Below are 12,456 nucleotides of genomic sequence, written 5' to 3'. Positions count from 1 at the left end.
CAGGAGGTAATTAGGTTTTTTTAATTTCAAAAATCCCTAGCCACTGCTTATAAACCGGGTCAGTTCAATGCTAACGCCTGATCTAGACTCAAAACCAAGGCTAATTTTTTTTAAAACAATTTTTATTGTTTTCTTCATTAATACCGGCATTTCTGTCTTGCAGTTAATAGAAAAAAAGGTTGGAAAAGCATCATTGAGATTCTCTACCTGGTTTTTAATCCATGTTTCCAGTTATATTTGGACCACAATAACCAGGGCAATAGTGTCCCATTCTTCACCTACGTAAGTCTCTAGTTTTAGAGCATTCTTAAGAACCTGAACAAAGTCCAATCCCAAATCAAAAACATGGAGAGCAGAAAACTGCTTTACTTTAAAAATACCATCTTAAAGGAAGCTGCTGATCATCAAGGTTACCCACCTATCCACATCCTCAGAGTCAGGTACTCCTTTCCCTGGGAAGCTCTCCAAACAGGACCATAGCAATGCAAGCCCCTTAGGTTTAATGACTTCACCATCCCCCCTCATAGCCCTAAAATTCTGTTGTTTGTAGAACTCTATAGACAATATCCTGTATGAAGATAACCTCCCCAGAAAATCATCTCAGAAGTGTGCAGAGATAGAAATTCCTCTGAAAAGCATTTTATTGGAATTTCAAATGAAAAGCTAACTTACAGCATGTTTCTGCCAATAATCTCTTAAAACAGGCCTCTTTTTTTTATGCACAACAACTTCCTGCATGTCTTCAAGAGATGGATGCTGGCCAATTTCCTCCTCAAATGGCAACATGTATTCATCTACAGGTCCTAAAATGAAAAAAAAAAAAATCATTTTAATTCAAATCTTCCTGACTTCCAAACTGGAACAACCTTTCTGAAACATACTCTGTATCACCTTTTCCCAACTGTTAAATGCTATAATGACAGGAGATAAAAAGATTCTCAACTACTTCTACCACATTATGACCCAAATGCTAGTTTAGGAGAAATCAAAAACTACACTCTTTAGCATAAGCCTGCTAAGTTTGCATAAGGAGCTTTCTCGTCTACTGTATGAGGAATATGCCTATCTCCGTACATAGATAGGACCACAGGGAACCAACAATATTTGCAAGTCGAGGCTATAAAATCCCTTTAAGTACTTCTCACAATTCAAATCAGACTAAACAGTGGTGCTTCCATCTGACAATTTGGGGGTCAGTCTCTATAACCATCTTTATTCTGTGACACATCCTAACCCCCTACACGTTCTGCATGAGGAATTATGTACCTCAGAGTCACACGCCCTCCTCACAAAAGCTGCCAAAAACAGTTTTTAAAAAAATCAGAAGCATACTCCAAATAGGGTTCCCAACTAGCCTTCAGAATGTGCCCTCACAGACAAAATGTATTCAACAAAATAAATGGTTCTTTTTTCTTAGGCATACTCAAATAGGATAATGTAGTTAAAAGTTAATACTAATATTTAATAAGCACTTACCCTGACTAGGAACTTCACATACGTTATTTCCTTCCATTTTACACCTCCACAGAGTGAAGGTGACATTACCTCTATCTTACAGATAGGAAAGCAGCTCAGAAAGGTTCTGTAATTTTCACAAGGGCATACAGCTGGTAGGTGGCAGAGTGGAATTTGAATCCATCTCTGCCACTAAAGTCTGTGTTTTCAATCACTGTGCTGTCTCCCCTTGACAGAAACCGTTCACTAAAGAGCAACTGCATATAAAGGGTCTGTATATGGACCTAAACCTTGTACAGATACTCCTACTCCTGGATAGGACATAAGTTAATAAACAATGAATCATAAAGGAGGACATCTAACTCCAGCCTCTCCAAATGGAAGAATCCTTGATGCCTGGATAGTCCGTCTCTGCTTAAGCACTTCCAGTGACTCAGTACTGACGTTCTAAAATGTCTATTTAACTCTTGCTATTCAAAATGTGGTCCGCAGCTCAGCAGCACTGGCACTGACTGGTAGCCTGCAAGAAATAGAAGTATCAGGCCCCAACCCAGACCTACTGAGTCAACATAACTTTATCAGGAGTTTAGTACACATTAAAGTCTGAGAGTCACTGAACTGAACCATCAACAATTAGCCATCAACCAATTTTAAAGTACTCACTTGAGCAATGTTCACACTGTCCCCTCCTGCCCCGATTTCTGACTTAAGGGTCAGAAATCCCTGACTCTGCAATTATTTCATAGCACATGCAAAGCATTTTAGAAAATCAGCATCGGGGCGCCTGGGTGGCTCAGTCATTAAGCATCTGCCTTCGGCTCAGATCATGGTGGGATGGAGCCCCGCATCGGGCTCCCTGCTTGGTGGGAAGCCTGCTTCTCTCTCTCCCACTCCCCCTGCTTGTGTTCCCTCTCGCTTTGTCTCTCTCTGTCAAATAAATAAAATCTTAAAAAAATATATATATATATATCAGCATCTGTCCTCATTTTTCATGAAATCTTCCCTGATAACCGCTCTACCCCAAAACAAAGCATTTTTCATTCCTCTAAACTCCCATTAACACTCGCTTACATTCCTCAGGTATTACACTCATCCAAAATAACTTATTGAATATCTATGTACTGAGCATGAAGCTAGGCAATTCACACTTACCTTACTCTAGAGTCAATTGTCCAGGATATATTTTATTCCCTTAAACTATATATTGCTTAAGGGCAGGGCTTTGTATATCCCCTACGACATCATATCCAATGGTTGGCTTTGGAGAGTTCATATTATTAAAGTTCTTATAAAATACATTTTCCTGTAACATCTATACCTAGCCAACCTATTTCTGCTTCCATAAATGCACATAATAAATGTACTTCCTCTCCCACTTTGAGCCAAACTACACTGAACAGCTTACTCTTCTTCCTCTAGACTTCTAAGCTAGAATTATATCCAAACTGCTGCAAACTTTCTTAGGTCTGGATCCACCCCCATGCCAACCCCCAATCTTAGAAGAATGAATGGCTATCCATTCCTGAGCAATCTACTAAGTTCCCTTTAAAAGCACAGTACCCTAAATCAAATTTCATATACCAGAGGTAGTCTGTCCTACACTGAGAGACCATTGGCAGTATTCAGAAAACAAAAGTATTCTCATAAATATACGTTAAGTTGGTTTAAATACGCTACACAACTTTCTTCTATGGTCTTTTCACAATCTGCAGGAAGTTTTTAGGTAATTATAAATTAAAAGGATCAAGCTAATTTACATTTGTCAAGATGTCGGCTTTATATTTTCATGTCCAAAAAAAAGTACTGTAACACAAGTGAAGAGAATGGAGAACTTCTGAGAAGCACTGAAGATAGTACCGAGCACACTAATTTTGTCACACCAGGAAAATAGTATGCAGGCTTATCAATCAGTGCAAATATTTATAGGACTTGAACAAGGACTTACATAACAAAAACATAATCCTTCAGAACCAAGGTGTGCAAGAGAATATAACTAGTGTTCATAATAACGTCTACATCAGCTCAGACTTTCAAGGCTGTAAGGAGACAGAATTTAACCTGTGGTATATCCAAAGGCATGCTCAATTTTGTGCCCTGGAGGATGGACTGTAAATTCAATCTGGTTAGGTATATATTGACATCATGGGAGTGATGAATAGATTCAGCCTTGAGTTTCCTGGAAGGGAAAATCCCCCAACTCTTCCTTTATCTCCTCTTGCCAAAAGAGTTGACTTTGCAACCTGGGGGCAGGCAGGACCTGCAGGACCTACGAAAGTGGCAGCCCTATCCCTACATTTGGATCAAAGTTTCAAATCTAGGTTTCACCATTTACCACCTTGAAGCTAAAACTGGCAATCTGCTTAATTTCTACTTAAAATTTGAGCCTCAAATTGCTCATGTATAAAACTAAGACAGTAACTACCTCCAAAGGAGTTTTAGGAAATTAGCTAAAAGTATGTGAAGGGCCTAGTGCAAAATGCCTGGCAATGGTAAAGGATCAATACATGCTCATACCTTCCCTCTCCAGCCTGCCCCCATCCCCTGCCTCCTGAATTCCGTTTAAGCCACTACCTTTTGGAGTCTACTTAAAAAAATCTGTTTGTACTTTGAAATATTACCTTTTGAGTATTATCATCCCTTTTCATATATGTGTAGTAGACAATAGGCATATATTTTTAAAAAAAATATTTTTTCCCTTACCATCTGCGGCAGTACAGCGAGAAGCCAGTTCCCACAGGACTAATCCCATGGCGTACATATCTATCCTCAAAAATGCATCCCTTTGGAAGTTTATAGCACCCTCTAATACCTCTGGAGCCATATACCTCCGGGTACCAACCTGAAAAAGATGTTGAAAGCAAACAGTACTCATTAACTTTATGAACTATTTATGATTTTGTAAAAAGAATCAAAACCAAATGTGGTCTACTATCGTATCAGGTAAGGTAACCAAATCATGACCACCGGACTACAGAGTCAAGGAGCACTGTATTCCATTTCAAGTAATAACAGCCAAGACACTAGAAATGGGAAGTTTCCATCAGCAGGGATTTCTTAAACAGAGTACTATGCAGCTCTGAAAAAACATGAAATAAATCTGGACTGATAATGGAAAAACTTCCAAAAACACTGTACAGCAAGGAACAAAGCAGTATATATACTGAGATCCTTTCTGGATACACTTAATAAATATATCAGCAAACATTATGCTGGCGCTGGCTTAGAATTTTTTCCCCCTTCTGGAAGTAATCAAAAACAATGGTGGTTCTGTTGGAGACAAGGACAAGAAAACTATACTTCTCAATTGTACCTTTGCATCCTGTTTGAAATGTGTATCTTAAAAAAAAAAAAAGAATACTCATTTTTGAGAGTTTCTCTTTCTCTTTATTAACAAAAAGTAGTAATATAAAACTTAAGAAGAATTAGCCAAGTAAAGAATGGATAAACTTTTAAAAGTTCTATTTCTACAACGTGTACGTATTTATTCATTCATGAATTCTGTCTTATATCTGTCCCTAACAATTTGGTATTTCTTAGTATTGGAACTATGGTTACTAAGCTACTATAGCTAGCCTTGGTTGGTGCTTGACAATATTCACATATAAATGCTTAAAAAATTCTTATAGGATAGCTGGGTGGATCACACTCAATTAGTAATTGAGTTTTTGGAGATCTAGGGAGTGGCCAGATAATGGTATTCCAAAAAGTTCTATCCTCAGGTGACTGATCTCTAGACTACAAGTTAGACAATTATCTGTGAACACACATACAATAGAAATGTCTAAAAAAGGGCAGATCACTAAGACTCCAAAGCTCAAGTTTTTAATTCATTTAATAAGAACACTTTAAAGAAAGAAAAAAAAAATAGTAGCTCTGCTTTTTTGCATCTTTAACTGTACTATAAGCAAGCATTTCTCAAAAGTTTACTTTTCTCCTAAAGATAAATGTATTAAGGAGGGCACATGTGGTGATGACCACTGGGTGTTATATGCAACTAATGAATCGTTGAACACAACAAAAACTAATGATGTATTATTATGTGTTGGCTAATTGAATATAAGAAAAAAAGTTCTTAGCAGAAAAAAAAAAGAATGTATGCCATCCAAAGTACTTTTCTTATAAAGTGACAACTACCTTCTTAGTGTAAAATGTCCTTACATTTTACACTTAGTGTAGAAAATCTTATATATGTAAAATGTACAATAACGTGAATTTTGAAATTTTCTGGTCCAAGAAGTCTAAAGTCAAGTAACCAGTGATGTAATTAGTAATTATTTTTACCTCCTCATGTAAACCAATTTAGAGGACAGTAAAAGATAGGAATAAGTCTCAAAATTTTTTCATTAGAAAAGGGGGGAAGAGGGTTATGAGGTGCCAGAGGATTCAACGGTTCCCCACATTTAGTTTTATGATAATCACTCAAGTCAGCTCCCTGGGCCTCCTGCACAATCTCCCTCCTCCGCAATATACTCCACAAGACCGCCTTCATTCCCAAACACATTTGGTATCAACTTTTCTAGAACTCTGACTGCTGACCATTGCTGTAAACTAAATTCTTGTATCATCAGTCAGTATTGCCAAAATTTGTTATGCTGTGATTCTTTAATAACTATTCTTGGAGGTCAGTAGGATATACTGGGAAAAACGAAAGCTGACAATTAGATGACCAAAGTAATTTACATGATTTGAAAGATGAAGAAATAATCATGCCAACTTTGTAAGGAAACGTCACCTTTCAGGTCAAACTGGTTTTCTTAATAAAAAGGTGATCTTGTAGGCGTGAAAGCACCTTTCCTCGCCTCACAGTTTCTAAGAATAAAATATATGGATAATGTTTTTCTCCTATTTGGCTTTTTTTAAAGATTCCCATTGTTCAGAGCTCTTTGTACAGACCTTGACTAGATAGAGTTAATTAGGCTCTCTGCTCAGGGCTTTGCAAGTGCTCTGAACTCTGGAGAGAATTCAAAGAAAAGCTGTAAAATTGGTTAAAGAGTTAATGAAGCACTAAAGACCAAGAAGCAAGAAACTCTAATTGTTGTGTGGAAAAATCAGGCAATAGATATTAATACATAGTAGCATGAATAGTAACTGATTGTTCTGCCATTCCTCTTAGGATGATGAAAGAATTAACAAAACTACTGTGTTATTACCAAGAACTCCCTAAGAATGAGGCCTGTTTAAGTGTGTTGGAGTCTAACTTGATTAGTTTTAAAAATAGAATCCCATGACATGTGTCTAAGTTGTTTTACGAATTGACTGATGTAAACCACTTGAGTTCCCAACAGTCCTTCACCACCACATGAAAATGTCCTCCTCAGCAAATTTAACATATTACTTTTAAGAGAGTCATTTTATATTAGATGCTGATTTGATAACCATCACAGTAATATTAATCAATTCAATCTAGATGTGCCATTCTAAGAAAATATGGGACAAGATTATTTTTTCTTACAGTTTATAGTTACTATCCTTACCTGTCCATGGGTATCACCTGCAGACTTGCCAGCCTCAAATTTTAATGCCAACCCAAAGTCAGCAATGCAAGCTGTCAGATTGTTTTTCAACAGCACATTTTTACTCTTGATGTCCCTTGCAAATAGAAAGATAAAGTATTCAAATTAATTTTAAACAAGTTATCTTCTAAAAATTTTCATTGAAAGTGGGGAAGAAGGAGATTAACCTACAGAAGTATGATAAACAGGAAAAAGGAGGGAGAAAAAGCTTGAAGCACCAAGAGTAGAGTAACAAACTCCTATTCATAACATGGACAATAAGAAGGAACTCTGTCCATAAAGCAGTTTTATTAAAGAGCTGCTATTCCAAAAATACTGTCTAGCCTACATGTTATCTGTTATTCCTACCTACAATCATAAAATTGCTGGTTTTTTGAGGTAAAACGAGTATTTCAGAGTTTATAGTTGGAAACACCCATTGCAACTGAAATTTAAGAAACCAAACTGAGGACATTAGGAGAAGGAAGGGAAAAATGAAGGGGGGGGGAATCGGAGGGAGAGATGAACCATGAGAGACTATGGACTTAGAAACAAACAGGGTTTTAGAGGGGAGAGGGGAGGGGGGATGGGTTAGCCCAGTGATGGGTATTAAAGAGGGCACGTACTGCATGGAGCACTGGGTGTTATACGAAAACAATGGATCATGGAACACTACATCAAAAACTAAAAAAAAAGAGAAAAAAAGAAAGAAACCAAACTGAAAGAATATTCAAATAATTGGGGCCTTTTGCCTACTGGTACAGGCCTACATATTAGAATGGACCCTTATTTTAGTGGTTCTTAGATTCCTCAGCCTTGTAGAAAAGCATCTCTAGAAATGTATATCAGAAAATTTTCACCATAAGCAAACTGCTCCAGCTAGATCCTGGTGTTCTGAAAAGAGTAACCCTTTTAAAGCAATCAGATAACTTCTTTCACACTCCAGCTTCAACTGACTCATCCTAGAGATTACTATATTCTAGCTACATACATCTATGCCATGAGCAGTGGTGAAATTTATGTGCACACAGAGACCAAGAGTGGGACAGAAGAGACACAGGTAGTCACCCACAAATGCTCCAAAACCGATCAGTTTTAGCCTCAAAAGATTTTTAGGAACACTACTTCTACTAAGCTTTGGGGGTGCCAAAGGATTAGTTCCCTATAGGACTAGGTGAGATGAGCAAAAATCCAGGAAGAGACAGACTGTATGCAGGAAGGTGAGAAAAAAGGGGAGCTATTTCTGAGGTAGAAATCATTCAAGGTTTGCAAAATCAATTTTAGAGTTGGGATTAAAAGTTAATGCCTCCCAGCAACCTAAAACACCAACTGGTGGCACTCAATTATCTGCTAAATGAATTGGTTCATACCTACTTTTTTTTTTTTTTTTTGAAGATTTTATTTATTTGACAGAGAGAGACACAGCAAGAGAGGGAACACAAGCAGGGGGAGTGGGGGAGGGAGAAGCAGGCTCCCCGCTGAGCAGGGAGCCCAATGCGGGGCTCGATCCCAGGACCCTGGGACCATGACCTGAGCCGAAGGCAGGCGCTCAATGGCTGAGCCGCCCAGGCGCCCCAGTTCGTACCTACTTTTAAGGCAACCGTCTTTTTGTAATTAAGTGTATAATGGACACACAATGTTACGTTAGTTTCAAGTGTACAATATTGTGATTCAACAAGTCTATGTATCATGCTATGCTCACCTAAGAGGAGTTACCAACTGTTACCATGCAGTACCACTGATTATATTCCCTAAGGCTGTACCTTTCATCCCCATGACTTACTTGTTCCATAAATGGAAGCTTGTATCCTGCTCTTCTTCAGCCATTTTGTCCAGACTCCCACCCCCACCCTCTCCTCTGCCAACCATCAGTTTGTTCTCTGTACTCACAGGTCTGTTTCTAAAGCAACTATCTTTAAATTGAATACACAATGGCAAACTGATCCCACGTTTAAAGGAACTAACATTTTCCCTTTTGAGGGTATGACAACTACTGGGTTCAAGTACTATTGCTTCAAGCCCAGTTTTTCAAACGATGCCTCCCTCCACCTCAGCTCAGGTAATGATCACATGGTCATTACAAACAAGAAAAAAAGATACTCAAAGTCCCTCCTTAATTACATCTTATAATTATCCCTGAAGTAAATCATATTTTAAGGCAAAACAAATTTCTTTTTCCTTTGAGATAGACAAAATACACTTCACTCTTAACCATGCTTTCAGAAATAAGATAAATTAAAACACAGGTCAGTAATTAAACTTTGCTAATGATATTAAATATATATATTACCCAAAATACTTCCTGGCCATTCTCAAAGCTAATTTGAAAATCAATGAAAATCAACTGCCTCCTCTAGCATGATTACGTAGTTAGGGGGAAAACAAATTTTGCACAGTAGATTAAAAGTTTAAATAATAAATACTGAATTATTTGGGAAAATAATATAAATTTAGCTCTACCTGTGAGATATGGCAGGTTTGTGGCCATCTTTTAGGCCAGGTATATCCTCATGCAAATATGCCAATCCTCTAGCCATGGTTTCTGCAATATGACACAGTTCATTCCAAGAGACCACATTAGCCTTAAGAAAGTCTGACAGTGAACCCTAAAGAAAAGGGGGGAAAAAACAACTTATGCTCTGGACAAAAGCCATTTGACATGGAGAACTTTCCTTTTTACTTTTAAGAGATTATGGAAAGCAAAATATCTTTACTTTTAGTGAATAATAATATCCAAAAACAAAAACAAAAACAATCTTTCTGGAAGGGTTCAAGTTTCACATTAGTAAACATTTGACTAGAATGGAATACCTCTAATCTTTAAAGGTTTGCTACAAGGTACAATTTCCTATTTTGAAGGCATTCCTATTTAGAAGTTAAAAAAAAAAAACACTATTTGAAAATCTAAAGTTCAGGAAAATATTTAAAAAGTTAAAATACACTGACTACAAAGATGTTAGTTATATCATAGGACTAGGAAAACACAAAATTAAGACATATAAGCAACTATGTCAGAATCTTCCTCTAGAGATTACTACTATCCTTCTGGTCAAGAATTTAGAGACATGTAAGAGCCACCTAGATCTGACAATGATGAAACTAATTGCCAGGTCAACACAATCTCCTATTTCATTAACATGTACTTTCATACTAACTATGAAAGGAGAAAAATTGAGGGAAAACAGCAACTGCGTTTTGGTGATAATTACGAATTAGTGACAGATCAAAGATCAATCTCCTGACTCTAGTTCTGTCACTAGGCTACACAAAATTCAAGCTAAAAAATGGTCCACATAATCAAGATGGATCATGAATGGTAAATGAAAATGACTAAGCACCAGCTACAATGAAATAATTATTTGTAAGAGAGGTAACTGCAGCATAAGAAATAAGGGACAAAAGACTGGTTTTATATAAGTAGAGCGTTAGGTGAAAAAGTTGCCATTTTGCTCTTTTCTTAAAATTAGTTTTTAAAGGATTTTTATTTATAAATATTAACTAACTATAACAACATACTGTTCCCAGAAAAACAAGTCTGAGGGATTTGTAGCCAACATTAAGGAGGTAAACTTTCCCGAGTTAAAACGGAAAGTAGTTTTACCTTTTCATGAAATGCTGTGATTAGCCAAAGATCCACATCAACACTGGTGCCTCGTTTTTCTGCACCAATGAACTGTAATATGTTCTCATGCTTCATTCCAGGTAAACTATAAACTTCATATTCATTTTGCCATGACTGTTTGTCCTAGAGTTAAAAAGAAAGAATAGGAAGAGTGCAAAGAACTCAATAAATAAATAAACCATATCTAAGAGATTACTCAAGTAGATTCTAAGGCAAAATTTAAAAATAAAGCTAACTATGAAAAGATTCTTTGATTTTGTCTTATTTTTTCCTAAAAGAAATCTAATAACAACTCTATGACAAATGCCTGCCCTGCCCCACTCCCTGAAACATACTTTTCTGTGTTTCTAGTTTGTAAATACAGGAGTTATGTGCACATCTGTATCTATCTAACAATGGCAACACAGAATGTGTTCTGACAATTTCATAATACAGTGTCATTTCATCATGGTGTGAAGTTACTTGTGTTTATTCAGAATAATCTCCCTGAAGTACAAATTTCAGGTAGAATGACTTCATCTCAATAGAAGACAATTTTTTTGTTCAAAGATTAACATTATATCAAATGTTTTTAAAATGTTGAGAATACCCTAAGTCAATGAGAGCACAATAGGGTATAAATAGGCAATACAATAATTTAAAGCACTATATACTCATTTGTGACTGCAAGCAACCCATGCCTACTCCTTGCCTACGTGTCTACTCATAAAGAGTTAGCTTCTCTTCACAATGGAAGAATAATGAAAGTCGGAGGCACCATAGCGTAATGGTTAGGAACCCTCTGGATCCAAACAATCTTAAGGACCTTTGCCGAGTGACAATCATTCAGTTTCCTCATTAGCAAATGGGGACTACAGTGTCTGCTCCATAGGGTTGTTGTATTATGTATATGTGTGTTGTTTTCTATATATGGGTAATATATGGACACCTATTACTGAGTACTCCTCTATAAAGCACCTCTTCCTGACAATAAGAAGCATTCAATAAAATATTAGCTACTGTTACTCTTGCTATTGTTACCCTTGTGTTAATATCCAAAGGCCTTTCTTTAACTTTTAAGCTTCTTCCCACAAAGAAAGAACAACCCTGAATTTGTCAATCTTGGCAGAACAGACTAGACTCTTCCATTAAGAACCAGAGTGTTAAAAGTATCTGCACTGCTACCAAAAAAGGCTTTAGAGGAGGCAACAAAGATAAAAGCTAGGTATATTAAGACAAAAGAAAAAACGGATTCTGTAACTCTGGGATGAGGAAGATCCACTGTGCAGATAGATACACGGGCGGAGCCTGAATCACCAAACCCAAGAAGGACCACAGCAGCACACAAGGCATTAACTAGAGGGGTGTGAAGCAAGAGACAAGGATGAAGAAATCAGCATAGATCTCTACCACCAATGGACTCAAACAAAACATAAGAACAGCTCAGAGGTGCATTAGACCAGGGTTTTATGAGGTCAGGCCCCTTTAAAAGAAAAACAAGTCAACAGTAAACCAATTATTTGAAATCTTGATTCACTGCCTCTGAAAATTCACCCAACAAAATCTGAAATGATTACATGGGCACTCAAAGACAGACAAAAATGAATCAGTCTGGTAATATACCTCTAAACAATTCTAAAACCAGTATGCTATTCTTTCATTCTTCTCTTTGTTTTCTGATAATGTCAATGGGATATTAAAAGTAAACCAACGAAATTCTATTACTGGAATCCTCCACTAATACTACATTTCTGTAGTATCTTTATTGGCAAAAGATCTCCTTTATGTTCATTCACTGGAACTCCAACCCTCCGAACAGACAGAAGGACTGCTGTACCATGAGTCCCATTCCTCAGATGAGAAGGCAGACAAAAGGGCTAATCTCTTTCCTCAGTATCACAAAGAACC

At 37.0% G+C, this 12,456-nt stretch overlaps 1 protein-coding gene across 3 annotated transcripts in view; it reads right to left on the bottom strand.

Moving 5' to 3' along the window:
• The window catches only part of ACVR2A (activin A receptor type 2A), an 84,595-nt gene that overhangs the window by 3,974 nt on the left and 68,165 nt on the right, over positions 1-12,456 (bottom strand). For all 3 annotated transcript variants that reach the window (XR_003518980.2, XM_027588362.2, XM_027588364.2), the window contains 5 exons: positions 10,549-10,692; positions 9,408-9,553; positions 6,930-7,044; positions 4,156-4,294; positions 673-803 (listed from right to left, as the gene is read on the bottom strand). Coding sequence is in view for 2 of the 3 variants with exons in the window: in XM_027588362.2 (XP_027444163.1) it covers positions 673-803; positions 4,156-4,294; positions 6,930-7,044; positions 9,408-9,553; positions 10,549-10,692 (675 nt within the window). In the remaining variant the exon portion in view is untranslated. The remainder of the gene's footprint in view (positions 1-672; positions 804-4,155; positions 4,295-6,929; positions 7,045-9,407; positions 9,554-10,548; positions 10,693-12,456) is intronic.

The sequence above is a fragment of the Zalophus californianus genome, chromosome 3 (genome assembly GCF_009762305.2).
Source record: "Zalophus californianus isolate mZalCal1 chromosome 3, mZalCal1.pri.v2, whole genome shotgun sequence".
Lineage (NCBI taxonomy): Eukaryota > Metazoa > Chordata > Mammalia > Carnivora > Otariidae > Zalophus > Zalophus californianus.
The sequence above is the reverse complement of the archived record's forward strand: the minus strand, read 5'-3'. Positions and strand labels throughout refer to the sequence as shown.